The sequence below is a fragment of the Pagrus pagrus genome (genome assembly GCF_965226575.1).
Source record: "Pagrus pagrus genome assembly, chromosome: 13".
NCBI lineage: Eukaryota > Metazoa > Chordata > Actinopteri > Spariformes > Sparidae > Pagrus > Pagrus pagrus.
This window is the reverse complement of record NC_140197.1, coordinates 23,201,898-23,221,590: the sequence shown is the minus strand read 5'-3', so window position 1 is coordinate 23,221,590 and position 19,693 is coordinate 23,201,898. Positions and strand designations below refer to the sequence as shown.

Sequence of the window (19,693 nt, the reverse complement as noted above, 5' to 3'; positions counted from 1 at the left end):
GAAAATACTGCAGAAAAGTGGCAGAACTGTTTTTCCATTCAGTATAATGGTTCAAAATGGATAAAACAGTTTATCGCCATTGGGATCTTGTGTAAGAAAAAGAAAAACAGAAATAAAAATAAATGGAATGGCTATTTGGGGAGAATTGAAACACTTATTCAGCAATAGTTAACAATTTCTGATATATCACAGATGTCATCATGCCATAGTTAAAGGTGCAGTATGTAGTTTTGGGGGAAGTTTTGGGAATTGTTTATGCCTAAAACTATATGAACGAGCTCTTCCTTTTCACGACTGAATAAACAAACTGACCTTAAAGGACAACACAATTTTATACTGTTTTACTTTGTTTCTATTCGGCGGACCCTGCCACCTTTTTCTAGCTTTAAACAGTGTTCGTGGGACCTTATTTCCCTCTGACAACAGCTTGTTTATTCAGTTTTGAAAAGATCAATATTTCTTGAGTTTGTATTACTACCTCATGAACATTGTGCATATTAAAATTCTGAGTTTGTATTTCTTCAAAAACTACATAGCGCCACTTTAAATTAATGGTAAAAATGGGATACACTCCATAATATTATAGAGTAATAATTGATGGAAAAATAGGATAAATTCCACAATATTAAATAAGAATAATTAATGGTAAAAATTGGATAAATTCCACAATATTAAAGGAGAATACTTAATGGTTAAATAGGATAAATTCCACAGAATTAAATATGAATAATTAATGGTAAAATAGGATAAATTCCACAATATTAAATAAGAATAATTAATGGTAAAAATAGGATAAACTCCACAATATTAAAGGAGAATAATTAATGGTTGAATAGGATAAATCCCACAGAATTAAAGAGTACTAATCGATGGTAAAAATAGTATAAATTCATTACTCCTGCCTGATTTTCCCTGTGAGAGCTGTAAACGGCCCCCGGGGTATCATTATTATTTCATCAATCAAGGCTCTGAGCTCGTCGTGCACGCGCACCGTGCCCTGTCTGCTTTGGAGGATCCAGACCCAGACACGCCGCCGCGCGCCTGCCCAGACAGCGGCCTGGATGCCTGAGATGAGCGCGGGACGGCGGTGGTACGCGCGAGAGCTTGGCCGGGCCACGTAGCGGGGCTGAGGACACCGGTGCGCAGGTATCTCCGCAGCACCACACCGCACATCAACACACAATCTCCCGCATTTTTTTCTTTTTTCGCACACACAGATCTTGAGCGCTGCCCTCTCTACATGCACATCCGCCGATGTAGAGGGAGAGCGAGCGAAAGAAGTGCGCGTGCAACCCCGAATCTGTGCAACTCTGATTGCACGAACGCAGGAGGGAGGTCGCTCTCGACAGAAGGTAAGCCAGCTACAAGCCACCGCAAAATGTTGCCGTTTAACTTCATTTTATGCACTTACGTGCGTGACAAGCGCGGCAGCTGCCGGGGGGGGGGGAAAGCACACGCAGGTCGCCGGGAGCCGGTGACCGGAGCTGCCGTCAGGATTGTCCGCGAGCCGAGCTAGCGCTGACTTTGTGACAGTGTCGAGTTGAGTGGGTTTGTCCGTGCAGCAGTCCGGGGGTTTTGTTAGGAAAGCGGCGCTTCTCATCGTGCAGGACAAGAAAGAGACGCCGATAACAAAGCGTGACACCGGCTTTTCACCCAGCTTCATGCGGGTCCGATAACTGTCACACTCCCCCCTTCAAAGTGCAACACCGAAATAAAGTGTAACGTTAGTGCTAAATATCTTACGTTGGTGCTAGCTTTAAGCTAACTAGCCTCAATCTGGGCGGTTTGGGATTAAAAAAAAGTGAAAGTCCTCCCTCTGTTGTTAGCTAGTGCATGTTAGCCTTTAGATGGTGTAGCGTGTGTGGGGTAATATGATTGTGTTTGTGGTTGAGTGAAGCTAACGGCAGTAAAATATCTAATGTCTGCACCTTGAGCTAATGTAGCCAAGTTAGCTTGTCATGTGTATGTAGGTTAGTACCTATGGAGTAATGCTAGCTTGCTAAGTAGCCTAAGTTGGCCAGGCCTGCACAGTGTTACTGCTGCTCGGCGGACTGTGTTGCCTTTTGGTTTTAACCCTTTCTTCGCTTTATACACATTGCAATGTTAACTCCAAGTCATGAAGCTGAAAACAGTAGTAGCTCTATTAAATTAGGGAACTGGCTGCTGCCCTATATCTTGTGATGCTTCCCAAAATAATGCATAATACTGGTTTGGCACGTCGTCACCTCGTTTGCCAGAAATAGTGAGCTCGTAAGACCCAGTCCTTCTGTCGTATCCTGTCATGTTTCAGCACAGTTTTTCAATAGAAGACCCAGGTTTAATGTCCGCGTGTATGTTAAATATACCTTAAAACAAAGATTTCCCAGTAGTGATCATCAGTGGACTGCTGTCAGACTTGACAGTGTCTTTCTCCTCACAGAAACTTGGGGCTGAGGTGATACTCCCCCACATTTCTATGACGCCTCCCTCCCTCAGATGATTTATACCAGACCAAAAACACCAGGTACTGCTCTATGACCCGATTATGGGCTTTAGGGCCAAATGCCTACAGAGGCGTGGAGCACCCCCGCAGTGCACCACACAGTGAGCTGGTTAAGGTCTTATGAGTTTGGACAGAGTGAGGAATGTGAACCCTCACACGGTCCTCTGCAAGCTGCGAAAGGGAAAGCTCATTAAAGTCTAGACCTGAGAGGGAGCGTGGATTTGAGGAGCACTGCTGTATAATAAGAGGTCAACGTGACGCATTTTGACTGCTCCAGAGGTCTCATCCTCTTTACTGTCACAAGGCAAGCACTTGCGAACGCTTGCACTATTTAATGTTGTGGGTTCATAGTGTCTTTGCACTACAGTTCCCATCCTGTGTCATTCAAATAAGCCACAGTAGCATCTATCCGGTATAGGACTGGCTTTGTGGCTTTACCCTATACGATATTCGTTTTGGTTTCTCAGTAGCATGATTGAGGAAGGTTATAAATTAGTTATTGTTGAAGAAACTCTGAATTCTCTGGGCATTAGTAATGCTTTGGATTACTGAAATGGGCTGTCAGAGAGACATTCATGTATGCACTTTTATCTTTTTTTGTGCCAGGGTGCAAAGTTCATCTTTGAAAGCTGTCCAGACTTTTAAAAAAAAAAAGGCAGTCACAAATGATCATCCTCCCCAATAGGTTTGACCTCCCTGATCTGACAAGGTGATTGTGTAGACTAATTACCAGTGATATTGAGAAGTCTGCGCTCTGCTTGATTCCCACATCAAAGTACTGCATTATTTCACTGTGAGTGAAACTCTGAAATGACTCATCATTGATAATGATAAGTGCGTGGAAGGATTTTACTCAATATGGGTTACATAACCACACTGTGTGTTTGTTTATTTGAACATGTGCTTTTTTTTTTTTAACTAAATGGGTGAATTTATTGCATTTGATTAGTTTTAAGTTGTGGCTAGAAAATTTAAAACCTTCTTAAAAGCGCATCAGTTTAAGCACAGGTGCTAAAAAAAGAATGCAACCCGCCGATCGCATGTTAAGTCAGGTTCATGCAGTGATTTCTCATGCAATTTATATTCCTCTGTCATCCAGCTGAGGATAATCTATTAGGCTTTGTGTCTAAGACTGCCATGTGAGTTGAGTTGCTCTGTCAGTGCAGAGCTCGCCCTCCCCCTGTGGTCTTAATGCTCTCAGAGCTGCTGTCCAATTCTCAGAAAGGATCAGAGTCAGCATGCGCAGGAAGACAGGTGTGTCTTTTACAGTATGTGCGGATAGTCAAATTCTACTAAAATGGGTTTTACTCAGTCTTGCAAAACTGGAAGAACGTCATTTAGCTCCACTACATGCAGCCTTCACTGTTGATTTTTATTAAAGTGACATGAAGTAACAGGAGGAACTGGAAACTTCATTTCAGATTGAGTGCTGTTGAAATACACAGAAAAAAACTGATGTGTGAACAAAGTTGAATAATGTTCGAGTAATATCCTTATCCTATCCTATATGTTTTGAAGAAAACTGGTTTTATTACTGATAACTTCAAGCAGCATCTTTTCAGTTTGAATTAGAGGTTGTATTGAACCCTCAAAGTATTTATGAGGACTGTTGTAACAGTAAGACACCACAGATGAAAACAACACTTTTTAGGTGACAATTACTGCTCTGGAAAAAGTAGGCGAAAAAATATGCTTTTTTCAAATTGTGATCAACAGTTGTGATTGCAATTGTCAAAATTATCGGGCTCAACACTCATCACGTCCCTAATGATACCCTCCTTTGTAGACTCTAGCTCTTTTTTTTTTCTGGTGCTCTGGCAAACCTTTCGTATTAATTATGAAGACAAATTAAAGACTAGAACAAAGTAGCCTTCGTGGGTCGGGTGGGGGGATGTTTAAATATGAAAGTCGCTCTTGGGCTGTTTATGTTTGCTTTGTAGATGGTGGAGTGTTGTGTGTTCAAAGAAATTAAGCTTAAGACATTTGTGAAGACACAGAAGGGAGGATGTTTGCATCTCCAAGAAAGGAAATGTGTTTTTTGTTTCATGTTCAGGGAGGTTTTTCTAGTGAGCAAACCACCCTAGTGCACACTCATTTTGGAGAGTAGGGTGTAAGGTTGTTCGAGGTCAACCAACTGTCAGCCAGGGACACGCCAGCATAGATGTGCGCAAAGTCAAAAACATAGAAACCCCATAAAAGGAAGTAGAAAATAGATTTAATTGAATTTGCACTGTCTTTTTCATCTTAAACTCACGTAAGCACGATGATCTTATTGTAGGTTTCAAACTGCACAGTGTTTAGGCTTCATTGAAAAGTTGAAATACAGTTTCCTGTGGTTATATTTGCAGTACAAGCTCCAGAGCTGTGGTTACACTATGCTCTCTAACAGTCAATGGGAGGTGTGTGTGCAAGTTGGTGTGTGCTGCTTAAAAAAAATACACAATCTTTTGTTTAATCAGTGCCACACCATCAAGTTTGGTGTTTTTGCAGCAATCACTTTTATTAACTGGACCAAATGTTGCACTGGAAAGTTGTGAAAAATAACAGTTCTCACTTCCCCAAAAGTTTTATAACATAACCAGCGCACGGTAGTGGCAAGAATTAAAAATAGACAAAACTCTGGCACTCGCACAGGACAAGTCTTCTGATTTATTGTGGGCAAAAAGCGAATGTGTTTCAGCTCAAAGCCATCATCAGCATGATAACCACTATAAAGAAGTTTTTGACTGGAGCAATTGTTTATTTATTGTTTAAGATTGAAGATTCAGATTGTAGGTGAACATAGTACATGGCAGTACATATTGAGGGATCAATGGTCAGGGTTTTCCTGCTCTAAGACTTGGGTAAAAAGTTTTATCGGACCATCTTTAAGAAGATATGTTGCACCTTTTTATACATTAGACTTCAACAATCGCCTCTTGTTGTATTTCTGTTGTTGAAAGGGAGGTGTTTCAGTTGTGGTCTTGACATATTTTGAATTCTCCGCGTTTGAAATTGAACTCGCATTCATTTGTGATGGCTGTGGTTTCGACTCCTACACACAACACTGAAACATTTGCGGGCAAATCTGCCACTCAGTGTTGAAACCTTGGCAATATGGCTGTAGTTTCAGTTCAGCTCTCTAGTGACACAACAAGACGGCGGAAGAGCAACCTTTTCTAATCTCACATCTGTTTCTCCCTGTTTGTTCTCTGTCTGATCTCATAGGTAATGCACTGTAAATGGCTCTTCAAGCAGTGCACAGAAATCCTTACAGCAGTTCCACGTCTGACATTCAGCTCGTCTTTACCTGCTCTGCAGTTTGACGACACTGGCCTCCTGCTGGGCTGCAGCCTTCAGAGAAACTGACTCTGGCAGCTGCCTGCGCCCCACGTGCTAACTCAAGAGGAATTTAGCTTCAAATGTTCAGCATCAAAGGCACTGAGCCTTTGAGTTTGATTCTTAAGCATATGGAACAAAACTGGGAACCGATTGTATGTCTTTCCAACTCCATTTCCTACCTCGGACAGCATGGATGCTCTCTTTGAATCAGGTTGACTGTCTGACACCTCGTACCCTCCTTCCTGTCTCTTCAGTAGAAGGAGGGTGGGGGATTGGTGTGGCGTCCCCTGCCCCTCCTTGTAGAGTAGGCGAGTCTACCTAGGCACCATAGCAGTTACTCTTTTCCATTGCCTTGTGCTCCCACCAACTCCATTCCCGCTCCCTCTTCATGAAATCCTGCAAGAGCCTCAAGGAAGAGGTTTCCGTCCCCAGCCTTGGCGGGATGTCACAGGAGGAAGGACGGAGGGTGCCAGTGTCCCAGTCTTATTTTCACTCCACCAACCCAGATCTGGATCTGACAGGCAAGCTTTATAAGAGGGAGGTTGGTGGTAAGCCTTATTCTGTGTTAGTGGACAATAAAATGGCAGCCAAGACATCCATGGGAGATCAGAACATTGGTCAGCTGCCCACTCAACATGTGACTCCACAGCAACATCAGCAGTATTTCCGGGAGGGAGGCGCAGGGCAGGAGGTGGGGACACAGGGGTCCCAGGCTGGCAACGACGGCACCTCTGATGACACTGAAGACGATGAGGATGACGAGGAAGAAGAGGGAGAGGACGAGGAGGAGGAGGATGGGCAGGAGGAGGGGGGCTTCAAGCGTGAGCAGATCATCGTTGAGGTTAACCTGAACAACCAGACGCTTCATGTATCCAAGGGGGACAACAAAACTGGAACCATAGCTGATGACTCTGAGAGAGCTGGCAGTGATGATGAAGACGACGACGATGAGGAGGAAGAAGAGGAGGAGGAGGAGGAGGAGAGCCACGATGAAGAAGAAGAAGAAGAGGAGGAGGAGGAGGAGGAAGACGACGACGAGGAAGATGAGATTGAGAGTCGAAGAACAAGGTCAAAGAGGGCCCGTCGGGGTGCTAGTAGCACAGCAGCTCCCAGCCAGCCTCGGAGAAAAAGCCTGAGAACAGCTCTGAGCACTGCCACGGCTGGAATGACCACCAGGGGCCGGCGGAAGTGCTTGGAGCCTCCAAAGAGCAAGCGCAGGTCAGTCAGATCAGCTCCATCGTCTGCCGGTTCCACAACGACGGGAGGGAAAGCAGAGGTGGAGGAGAAGGAGATGCTGGCGTGTGAAAAGTGCCCCCGTGTGTTTAACACGCGCTGGTACTTGGAGAAGCACATGAACGTCACACACAGGCGGATGCAGATTTGCGACAAGTGTGGCAAAAAGTTTGTCCTGGAGAGTGAGCTGGCCTTACACCAGCAGACTGACTGCGAGAAGAACATCCAGGTAAAGCAATCATATCTCTGTAATTACTCTTGCAAATTAACATTTACATTAATGAGTTCATTTCAAGGGATCACCATATTATTTGCTAACATCCTAACTTGGATAAGTTTGGAAGCAAACCAGAACAATTCACTTTTTTTGCCCACTGAGTGCAGTCAACATTTGATACTAGAGGAAAAATACTACTGTGATTATTATGATAGATCTTGTGATTTTGATACAAAAAACAAGCAAGCAACATTGCAACTGTCATGACGTGTTTTAAATAGTATTTCAGTAATGCAGTTGCACTTCCTGTTATACTTAGTTCAAAAACAATGACATTGAGGTGTAAGTGTGAAATAAAACTAACAAGTCAGTTTTGTTTCTGGGCAGAGCAATTTGTGATCTCACCAAAAAACCTCACCAAATTATTAATGATACTTTGTTTTTCATTTGAGAATTACTATATTTAAAACCTAAAACATAACCTTTTTAAGAGACTGAAACGTGAAGGCAGACTTTGAGCATTTCTCACACAGACCTTCTGAAGAAAAGTTAAAAGAATATATTGTCGTCTGCTGTCTTTGATGGTATCAGAAGTAGGTGCGATTTGGTTTTACTTCCCTAAAACCGAAATTGGTGATTCAGCTTCCTAATCCCCAAGGGTCATATGGCTGTTTTGAATAGCTTAATTTAGCCCTGTTTTGCTGAACTTGATTTGCATCTAAAGCAAGTTTCTTGAGAGAAGTCGACATACAGTGTCGATAAAATTGATTGGACATATTCATGTTTTATTAATACCACTGAATTAACGTGGCTGTGACAAGCAGCAGCAGCTGATCAGCAGAAAAAAGATAATCAGATTGATCTAAATTAAGTGCAGTCATAACAAAAGAACTGATTTCATAAGTGCTCACCCAAACAATCACTGGTGCAGGCTGCCAACAGGCCTATGGCAGCTCTGATGGAGCTACTGGGTTCATGGCTGAGATTGGAGACACACAGCTGTTTCTTCAGCGATTTACCAGCTTTTCTATCTACATTATTAGATAAATTGAGATCACCTTTTGTTGAATCAGTGTGAAAAGTGATTGTTAGGTTCAATACACCTGTATCTGGTAGGTTTTACAACCAGTCGGTCAGTCAGTCAAGAGCGGATAAAAAATGGATATTACATCAGAGTACAGTGAGGTAATTTAAAAAACAGGTTAAAAAAAATTATTGCACTGTGTAAATCCTGTTTTTACTTCAAAAACTGGACACCTGTGTGACTTAAAAACACTCGTGAGGCCAACAGGCCTACGGCAGCTCTGACTGGGATCCAGGGTTCATGGCTGAGATGGGAGACCGTGTATACACAACGGTTTCCCCAGTGCTCCACAAGTTTTATGATAGTGGAAAAGAGAAGGACACTGTTGAGGGGGAAAAGCTCACATGATAGCTTGGCTAAGATTTGCCAGAAGGCATGTGGGAGTCATAAACAAAGTAGAAGTCTCTTTTGATATGATGAGACCAAAAACCAGAAGTTTTTCTGCCCATCATATTGGATTAATTCTTTGGTTTTGGTGTTTTTATATCTTTATCTTATTTATGAAGAAAAATTACACGTCCAAGCTGATATCAGTTGATCCACACAGACTTAAATTCATAATAAAAAACTTGATTCAATAGCTACTTGAAATGATTTCAATACATACAGTATGCGATAATCTCCACCAAGGAGCTCCTGTTTTCCTAAACTGTATGCTTGTGCAATAATAATTTCATTAATATTGCGAGAAAAAGCATTTGTACATGGCTGAATAAATGCTATACATTTAAAATCCAGTAGATGGTAGTAAAGTTGTAATGGCCGTAATGACAAAACATAGCCAGTTGTAGAAATATAATGACTTCATATCACAGTTCACATTCATGGGGAACAGAAATCCTCTGGGGTGGTGTTGTCACGATACAGGAATTTTTCACTTTGATACAATGCCTTGAAAAATATCAATATTCAAAACCTCAAGGAAAAATTGCCACAACATTGAGGCCATAAAATTTCCCATTTTTCTTCAAAGATAAATATATAAAGGCTTGTGTTCTGTGTCTTAAGCACAGCATCTAAGTTAATTTACCTCTGGAGGAGGCAGGTCTATGTGCGCAATACAGTGGTGCATGTGTCAACTTGCTGTCTCAGGGGAGAGCGAAAAGAAACACAGCTAGTACTGGAGTATAGATACTGCAAGCAATCAGTATTTAAACCATTTCAGATATTCAGTCTTGATACGGGGAAGCCTGCACATGTTCATACAGAAAGCGCACTCGGGGGCAGTGGTTTCTTGTGAACTGGGACAACTGTAATATTGACGCAATCCTTTAATTCTCAAACTAAGGTGTGGCTATGGAAACCTAATTACACACATATCTTGCAAATAATTACACCGTTGGTCCCTTCCAAATATGAACTTTGTGCAATAATGTCCATGAGAGATATTATGGAAACATGTCTGAACTTTGTGGAGATGAAGAGCCTTCAGCTTGGCACAACCTTATTTTGAAATACAACCCTGATTTGGAAAAGGTGAAGACGCTGTGGTTCTTCTTACTTCAGTTTATCAGTTGAAACAATCAATATCCTCCTTATTAAATTGTATTTAGGTCAAATTATTAAATTCTGTTTCTATTACTTTTAACTTTTTTGGATTCAGGGGTGTAATTTTAATAATTCTGAAAATATATCCAGTCATATACAGTTGATTGCCTTGCAGCTTTGCATATCATGGAAGAATGCAGTATTGTCCTTTTGCAGAGGTCTGGTGATCAGTGTCTAAGGGGGTTGAATACTTCAGTGTTCAAGTGTTCACTTCAAGTGTTGTAGTTTATGATTTAATCAGTAATAACATCAAGAAGCCAAATTAGCGCTGATGAAATCTGTTTTTCTTCTCTAATGGCATCTAAGCTGTTTAGTACGTTGGCTGTCATCAGAAGATCTCCAGTGGGAAATCAGGAAATTAGACCCACTGTAATTTTTTTTCCCCAGCAGAGGGAGCTGGAGTATAATGAAACGCATTTTGGCAAATAAGAACCACCTCAGGGCTGTCAGATTTTGTTTTGTATCATGATATTTATATTGCAGCAAAAAGCTTAATCTAAATGTTTTTCTACCTGTATGTGTCCTTTAGTGCGTCTCCTGCAACAAGTCTTTTAAGAAGCTGTGGTCACTGCATGAGCACATTAAGATTGTTCATGGCTATGCAGAAAAGAAGTTCTCATGTGAAATCTGTGAGAAGAAGTTCTACACTATGGCTCATGTCCGTAAGCACATGGTTGGTAAGTAGGGGCCTTTTCTTTTTCTTTAATTTTTTTAAAAGTTCCTACCTGTTGACCCGATCAGGTGTATGCTGTTGTCTCATTAATGTTTTCTTCTCTCTCATTATCTTTCTCCTGCCCCCCCCCCCCCCCCCAAACCCAGCTCACACTAAGGATATGCCATTTACCTGTGAGACATGTGGGAAGTCGTTTAAACGCAGCATGTCTTTAAAAGTTCACTCACTCCAGCATTCTGGAGAGAAGCCCTTCCGTTGTGAGGTAAGATTGACACATTGTTTCCCTCTTCGGACGTGATATCCCGTATTCTTCTAATCCAGATCAGAGCAGCAACGATCAGTCAAAAGAAAGCAAAGGAATTTCTAATTTCCTCATTTCCGACTATCTTGACGTTTTAGGCCACAACTCAAGAATTAAACAAAATGTAACACAAATATCTGATAGAATAAAATAATGAAGTTCAAAGGTCAGCTTCACTGTGACATCATAATGTTGTCCAAAAACACTTTTCCAGCCATGATTCAACATCATAATAACTCACTCATTTTTCATATTTTGTTGGATACTGAATTGGTGACACAAATCTTAACTTAAGACATTGAAACTGTTTTTCTTGTAAGTCTAAACACAATATATGCTATGAGACTTAACAGACATGGATGTAAACCGCAATGTGGTAATTCTAGTTCTCGCTGCATTTATGACTATAAATAACAAGTCTTCCAAAAACAGGAAAAACAGCTTAGACAGAATTCCTTATTCAAATTGTCCCACTTGTCACAGTCAGTCGTATCTCTAAGTGGAGTGTTTGAACTGTATGGATACTGTTTGTCTAGTCTGCCGTAATTTTTTCTGTCAGCTTTTCACCTGCTGCTGGTGAAAAGTGGGTTGCCGTGTGAAAGGTCATTCACGAAGAAGGGAGACAGAGCAATTTTACCAAAGCAGTTCCCAAGAAGACATTAAGCATTTTCCAAGAAGCTTGAATTCCTCAGTTGAGTGTCCCTCCTGGCAGTCATGGTATAATTTACTTTCCTGCCTAAAACACCCTTGAACAAATGTTTTGGGACCTATATGATGTTGACATACTGGAGGGATTGTGTGTATTAAATATTGTTGGTCATAAACACACACCTGTATGTCACCATCTTTCTTGCTTGTCCTGTGTAATGTGTTTATTTTGAGCTGAAAGAGTGGTTGGCCTCAAGGTAGTTTTCACTCATTAGTTTGAGCAGAGGAGCATCTGTGCCTTGTGGGTTGTGAGCAACCTAAAATAGTGTGTGTGGAGACGGGCAGGGTCGTCATCCTGCTGTATTTTGAATATTCATGGGACGGTTATGTCATACAGAGAAGCTAATGTCTGACCATGTCAAATATTAGCGAACCACATATACACAGTGTCACCAATTAACCGGAATTCACCAAGATAAATGTAGAACTCAGTGTTCAGGGTTTCTGGGTTATAACCGACGTCTTTTATGGATGCGTTTTGTCACTTCATGTGTCAAGATTTTTCTGACTAATTCAGAGGAATTCGACAGATGGGGTGCTTCACTCCCACCCGAGGACTTTTAATGTCCAGCTACTTGAATGCACGGCACCACAGGGAACATGTGTGTCTGGGTGGAGCTGCTCTAATTAAATGTTTGAAGTCATCCTATACTGTAACATGCGATTATGTACGTATTAAGGGTGTATGTGATGTATAGGCCTTTCCTCTTAGTGGTCTTATGGAAACTTGCAGATTTTTTCCCGTAGATATTTATTTAGCCAGGTGGTGTCATTGAGATTATAAATATCTCACTGAAGGAAAAATACCAAACCAGGAAAGCCTCATAATGCAAACATTAAGTGTGGCTACATGTACCAAAATAATCAGGTTATTGTTGGCTTGATGTTGTAACCTCATTTCTTAACATCTGTATATATATATATATATATATAAAAATGACAAACCTGCTTCCTTTATCAGGTTATGGGATTAAAAGGAATCTTGTTTACACAGCTAGACATCTGGAGAAACCGTATTTCTTGCTATGTATATAATTATCTTAAGCTGGGCTTCTTCATAAACACAACAATCAAAACTGGCACAGCTAACTAAAACAGAGGACCCCCTACTTTCTTGCCTAATCAGACCTGTCCTAGTAACCTGGTTTGCTCTCTGCATGTAAAAAGAAAAATGTAGCGACGCTACACCACAGAAGTGTATCTGCAAATAAGATCACAAAAGATCTGTAACCCTGCCTTGCTTAAAGAAACATTTCAGGTTAAAGCTATTTTCAACAAGTTGGCATGTATAGATGTATGTGGTGAATGTTTTTGTGTGTCTGCACATGTGTGCGAGTGTTTCTTTGTGCTGACCTGGTGTGTGCATGTTGTCTGAATGCCTCTGTTGTCTCTGCAGAACTGTGACGAGCGGTTCCAGTACAAGTACCAGCTGCGCTCCCATATGAGCATTCACATCGGACACAAGCAGTTCATGTGCCAATGGTGTGGCAAAGACTTCAACATGAAACAGTATTTTGATGAGCACATGAAAACACACACAGGTGAGAGGATGAAAGTCTTGCTTTGTTTCTCGAAATGCACCCATCAGGAGGAGAGTGTGTCTGCCCCAGCATGCAGCCGCCTTGAGGAAAAAAAGCGTCTTTTTTTTCAGAGCGCTTCGCCTTTTTTGGGCGCCAGCTCAGAGCGCTTCTTGATAATGATCTCTCGACTTCAGAAAGGCACTGGTGTTGTCACGTCATCATATATTTGATCAGTCGGGACCCCTCATCTGCCGCCCTTGTAACCCAGAATATGGAGGAGAAGCTTGTTCTGGCTGTCTGTCTATGTTGAGCTTCATCCGACCGAAACTTCATCATAGCATCAAAATCAAAACAGAGACAGGAAAGCCCGTTTGTGGGAGCTGATTGTCTGGACACTGGTCAGCCCTCTGTTATCATAGCCTAATGGCCCTTTATGACCCCAGGAACGTCCTCAGAAACCTTTATAAAAGTGAAGAACTTAACCTGCTCTTTGACGTCAAGAAACTAATTGTAGTTTTAAAGCTTTTCAGTTATAGAAAATGGAAAGCTTTGGAGGAAACTTATGAGTTTAACTGATGTAGCAACTGGAAGAGCTGCTAAACACTAGGTTCAAATTTAGTTCCCCTTGCAATTGTTCCTGCCCAGTGAGACGTTCCTGTTCTAGAGATTGTACCTTACAGAGGCCCAGGAAGAATCAGGGTCCAGTCTCCAGTAAATAACACCACAAACTGGTCTGTCAAGTCTTAAGACTGATTCAGCTTGTAAGCAGAAAGATAGTCCTGGCCGTGACCAGTAGAGACGTAAAGTAAAGACTTTATTTATTTATTTTTCCATTTTCTTCAGCGTTATGCAGAAAACATTGCAGTCTAAAAAAAGCAGCAGGATAACAGGAAGTGAGGGTTTAGGAAAAGTGACAACTCAAAGTGTTTGAGCTTTGCACTGGCTAAAACGGAAAAATAACCAGACAGTACTCTAACTGAGCCTTACTATGTTTGGAGCAGGCGTCTCGCCTTTCTGGCATCAGTCTTCCCTCCATTTCTGCTCATCTCCTTTCAGCATCTGCAGTATTTAAACAGTCGTTGCTCCAGTAAATTACAAAGAACAAGATAATTCAGCAGTTGTGGCATTGCACTCAAAAAGGTTTCATACAAAGTGTTTGTCTTTATCTTTGATCAGTCTAGTTTGCTTGATCTTCACAGCTCTTTTGTTAGACGTGAATAGGAATACAAATGGTACATAGAGGTCTAAGTCTAGGTCCCTTAAACCATTTTATTTAAAAAAGGCCATATATTTTTTCTAAGCTTTTATTCTGTCTGTTGCAAATCTGAATACACATACTTTAAAATGTAAAAATATTTTGAGATGAAAACTTTGCTCAAGAACAATGTTCCTGGGCTCTGTCAGTCAGCCAGTCAACAAACACTGCCTAAAAAAAGGAAAGACATGGGACGATTCAAACATGAACATTATGGTCGTAGGCGCAGAGACTTCGCCCAGTTTTTGTAATGAGAGGGATGGTTTACATGAAAGAAAGGCCTTGCATATATTGTGGCTTATAATGACTACCCAGACACATGCTGTACTACATCCCTCTGATTTTCGGTCCCTGCTGCACTGCTATTTCTATGACCCACTGAGCTGTGCAGCCTGTGCGTCCCTCACTTTCCAGCCGTGCCTGTCGTGGGTGGACACACTCCTATCCGTTGGCGCTCACGGTTCTATTTGTAATGTGTAATTACACTACCCTCTCTTCTCCCGGCTGCTACCAACCAATTTAGCCTCATGCAGGAGGAGACACACCCAGTCATGCCCTGTAATAGTCCGCACACATGTTCAACACAAACTCTGAAAGTTTGGTTCACTTCGCACAGATTCTTCATGGTTTCCTGTGAGTGTAATATAACAGTTACACAAAACGGGCACATTAGCTGTCACCTTTTGATATTCAGTTGGTTTGGAGGAGCTTCACACGTAGCGTGCCAGAATAAGGCATTTACAGAGCCCTTCAGCATCCTGTTAATAGATGGCTGTGTGGGTGGTGGTAGGCACATTCAGTGGCTCCATGGAGGGAGGTTAATGAGAGCGGCATTCCAACGGAGCTGCTGTTGTTCAATTTCACATCTCCTCTCCTCAAAGTGTGAATTGTAATAGCTTCCTGTGGAGTGGGTGGGTTGACAGCAAAGACCCACAATTCAAGATGGCAACTTATTTGCATTTTTAAAAGAGAACTGTTGCTCTCTGAAGAGAGAATGATTAAAGGGAAAAAGTTAACTTTGTCATTCAGAGAGCTTTAATCAATTTTGTAACCATCCCTTTTGACAACAAAGGATTTGACTTTGATGCATCATATTTTCTCTGTGTAGCTGCAGTCTTTCTAATTGATACAGTCTCTGTCTTCACACATCCGTCTTTCTTTTCTGAATCTGCGCAGGAGAGAAGCCTTTCATTTGTGAGATTTGTGGGAAGAGCTTCACCAGCCGGCCCAACATGAAGCGCCACCGCCGCACTCACACCGGGGAGAAGCCCTATCCCTGCGAGGTGTGCGGCCAGCGCTTCCGCTTCTCCAACATGCTCAAAGCACACAAAGAGAAGTGTTTCCGGGTCACCAGCCCTGTGGTTCTGCAGACCAGCGGCCCACCTGTGCCTGTCCGAATCTTTGCCAACACCTTCTCTTCCTCTTCCTCATCGTCTGGTCCCGGTCCCTCGGCTGCCACCCCAGCCACCACCTCAGCACCCCTGGGCCTCAGCCCAACAGGAGGGCCCATGCCTCCCAGAGGCCCTGTGGGACACACATTCTCCCACGTACAGCTTCACTCGACCCCCTCTCACCATCATCCCCACCCCTCGACGACCCAGCAACACCTCTCAAACACACCCCAACACGCCCCTCCTCACCCCCACCACCACCTGGCCGTGCCCCCAGTTTCCCACCTGCCCCCACCCCCGGCCCTTTTCAAGAGTGAGCCCTTAAACCACTGTGGGCACGAAGACAGCAGCTACCTGCACCACATGGCTCCCCCTGAAAAGGGCCCCGGGGCCCCACAGCACCACTGAACTGTGCTCCAGCTCTGCAGGCCCACACCAAACTGCGCCTTGTTCCTCCTCTTCTTCTCATAGTCCTGCCTCAGTCTCTCAGTTGCTGGCCCCCTGATGTAAGGGTGCGCCTCTCAAACAGTCAAGCTAAACAAACGCACATTTGTGTGTGTGTGTAACTCAGACTGATACACCTTCAGTGCACATGTTATTTGATCAAGACCCGTACTTAAATACCCCGGTCAACTGACAAAGATTATACAACCTCTAGATTTTTTTTTTTTTCGAACATTTTCTTAGGAAATCTACACAAAACGATCAGTGTGAGTTCTCCAGCTGTACCTTGATGGGTGTTCAGTATCTCATTTTCAACAAAAGCTGCTGATGGAAGTCAACATATGTATTACCTGGGCTTCATGGATCATCAAAGATCAGTGTCATTGAACTTTCCTCTTTGTGTCAAGTTGACTCATTGTTGCACATCAGTCAGGACTTTTGTTTTGTGCGCAGGTCCTCCCCATAGCAATACTCAACCTGTCATAGTTGTACTGCAGAGCCTCAGCCCCACAGAAATATAAAATGAATGTTGAGTCTTTCTCTGTCCCAAGGCTGAGGCTTTACGTCAAAATGGCAACAGCAGTAGTCTCAGATGCAGTGCCATAGATAACAGTAAGAATGCAGACAGGAACTTTTGTAAAGGACATTGGAAAACAGGTTTTGTAATTGGTTTCCGATGGATCCAGACATCAGTCTAGATTCATATCATGGTTAAATGGTGCTGTCCATTCCAGTACATAATATATTTCTTATTTTAGATTTTCCATTTGATGTTCAGAATAACAATGTATTATGTCATACAGAACAGGTCTTTGAGGTTTGATTAGATATTTTACGATGAAGAACTCAAGTTATGCAGGACATGCCGTAGGCACACACACAAACACCCTCACATTTACTCAAGCACACGCACACAAGACCATATGATCACTGATTTACTCACTGTGATCAGTGCAACCTCAGCTTTCAGTACTGTTGGTCAACAGATGCTTTCAGATAACAGACGACTGTCAAATACTGCCACTGTGAGGGGTCACACACATGACCCCATCAGGATTTACCCCACCTTCCTTTCGCTGCTGTCTAAATGATACGGGTTACCATGTTAAAGGTCATTTGACACACACAGTATACATACACGCCTGGGACCTTTTTCATCACAGTTCTTAACACGCAATTATGCATATTCCTCTCAGCCTATATTCCACGGTTTGGTGTGGGGCGTTCTTGTAATGTAAAGGTCTGTTTTTTTGACTGCCATCATACTGACATACTTTGATCAACACAGGCAAACGCGTGTCTAAACCTGTTGAATGTTGCCTACGCAGAATGATGGCTGATGAGTCATTCATATGTTGTTGTTTTTAATGTTCTCTGATAATTTGCTCAGTTTTAAGCTAATGAATGGTTCTGCAGTGTAGATATACTGCTGTTAGCACATGATGGGGAAATGTCAGGATGAAAGGCAGTGGTCATACAATCTCCAATACTATGAATTCTTGTATAGATAAGCATACATGTGAGCAAGTCCGCGCTAGAAATTACATTTGTTAATGTAATAGCCGATGGTGAGAATGTTTAAAAGATGTTTGGCATGAATTTCGATAGCCTTTCACCCAGTCTGAGGGTTATCAGATGTGTGTGTGTGTGTTGGAGCAACTTTGGGATTTGAGTGTGTGTGTGTGTGAGTGTGAGTGAGAGAGAGAGGGAGAGCGAGCGAGCGTATGTATGTGAGCATGCTTTAGTTTCGTCCCCAGTGCTCTTGCACCAAAAGCTGCTTTTACACAGTGTGCCCCAATTTATGTGTATTTGGGGATACCTGAGATGGACAATAGCAGTAAATTTAACATGAGCAGAATTTAGTCTGAAGTGGTTAAGCTCAGTAGTTTAGGATGCCCTGTTTTTTTTTTTGTTTGTTTTTTTTAATTTGGGACCTGAAATTATCCTGACATTTCTGTGGGTCTTAATAACGCTGCATTATTTGCTTATCATCCTGCCCCCTCGGGTTCACTGCTGTGCTTCAGCATTTTGCAGTATGGATCTTTGTCTTGTGTCTTTTTTTTTTTTTTTTTTTTTTTTTTTTTTTTAAGCCTTTTCATTTGTGTGTATTCTCTGCACTTTACTGCTGCGTGGGTGAGGCACAGGGAAGGGAGGGACTGACAATGCATTGTGGAACAGAGTGCAGTTACGGCTGCATGGGAGAGGATGGAGGTGATTACTTTGAGTGGATGTTTTTAGGCAAGGAAAGGAGGAGAATCCCGGGTGGAGGCGGGTTAGTGTGGAAGGGACCATAGCAAACACAGGACATTTCTTTAGTGCATAAATTTAATTTCCTATTTTTTCAAAGAAATACACTTATGCTCCTAAATGGACCTCCCCTCAAAGTGAAAAGCGATGCTCCCTCCTGCTTTGGCGACTTTCCGCTATCCCCTCCAAGCTACGTCTGAAATACTTTCTTCTGTTCTGTCTCTTCATGGGGTTTTTCCTCTCTGTCATGTCCTGTTCTGTCTTTCAGTTTGCTGAATGATTCTCCTCCTCCTTTCTTTGTTATATAGAATGCACTTTCTACTAAAATTCTTGGCTAGTTAAGAAAAATAACATTGTATGTTCTTTAAAGATGTTTTAAAAAAAATCAATATACTTTCCCCTTTGTATTTTTAACCACTTAATGTAGCATTGCGTATTTTATTATTGTATCTGGTACAAAATGTGCAGCTTTATAATGTCCTGGTTTGTCCTTTTTTTGTATGTTATCTGGAGATTGGGGAGAAGTGAAAAAGTTGGGCCTTTTTTGATAATGTACATTTAACTGACTGCTAACTTTGAGAAGTAAAAACAAGTAGCCATGATTATCACACATTTGTGAGCCTCCTTTTATCTTCAAATGCTGTGAGTTGACCGTTCGAACCTCAACGAGGACAGGTGAATACACATGAAACCTAGAACAATAAGGACTGTGCACAACATGCTCCTGGTAGCAGGTCAGTGGGTTCAGCTTTAACTTTCACACCAGGGCTTTGCTGAAAAGCTTAAATTCCAGCTGACTGCTGCAACTGCACGGACTCGATTAGCTTGAGTACTGTTATTTTACTATTTCAGGGTCACAGGGTTCTTGGCATAAAAAAACATCTGCTGGCTACACATGACACTGCACATTCAGCAGCCGATTTGTTTTTCTATTTGACAAGGTCCTCTTCTTTGTGACCACTTCCTTTTCTTTTCAAGTGACCCATCACAAGCAAAAACATGTCTTTTAGCAAGTCTTTTTAAAAAAGAGTGTTTGTTTTTGCAGATGACCTGAAAGAGCTTTCCAGTAGGTTGCATTGTATTCACTTGCCAGAGACTTTGAGCATCTCAGGCAGGGAGTCTCCAGTTGGGTAACATACAGCTACAGACTTTTCATCTAAACCCCTAGAGAAGCAGTTGTGTTACAGACAAGGTGTCATTACCTGCTTATACCAATTAAATATCATAAGTGAAATCTGGATTATGTAAAGACTGTCATCTGTTTCTCCA

At 42.1% G+C, this 19,693-nt stretch overlaps 1 protein-coding gene across 2 annotated transcripts; it reads left to right on the top strand.

Moving 5' to 3' along the window:
* Nucleotides 1-1,056: 1,056 nt before the first annotated feature.
* znf652 (zinc finger protein 652) lies at nucleotides 1,057-19,026 on the top strand. 2 transcript variants are annotated; one of them, XM_084371451.1, is made up of 6 exons: nucleotides 1,057-1,352; nucleotides 5,690-7,265; nucleotides 10,415-10,562; nucleotides 10,705-10,820; nucleotides 12,964-13,108; nucleotides 15,519-19,026. In XM_084371451.1, exons 2-6 carry the CDS (start codon nucleotides 6,192-6,194, stop codon nucleotides 16,139-16,141), a joined length of 2,106 nt encoding a protein of 701 aa, XP_084227577.1. In that variant the 5' UTR covers nucleotides 1,057-1,352; nucleotides 5,690-6,191; the 3' UTR covers nucleotides 16,142-19,026. The 2 variants fall into 2 exon arrangements, with proteins under 2 accessions (XP_084227577.1, XP_084227578.1); XM_084371452.1 differs by having other exon boundaries at nucleotides 1,083-1,146.
* Nucleotides 19,027-19,693: the final 667 nt, after the last annotated feature.

Bases quoted from the DNA above. Each gene is read 5' to 3' on its own strand.
- znf652 (XM_084371451.1), top strand. From the start codon at position 6,192: ATGAAATCCTGCAAGAGCCTCAAGGAAGAGGTTTCCGTCCCCAGCCTT. The intron at 10,821-12,963 runs GTAAGATTGACA...TTGTCTCTGCAG, and splicing joins AGAAGCCCTTCCGTTGTGAG to AACTGTGACGAGCGGTTCCA. The intron at 13,109-15,518 runs GTGAGAGGATGA...GAATCTGCGCAG, and splicing joins GCACATGAAAACACACACAG to GAGAGAAGCCTTTCATTTGT.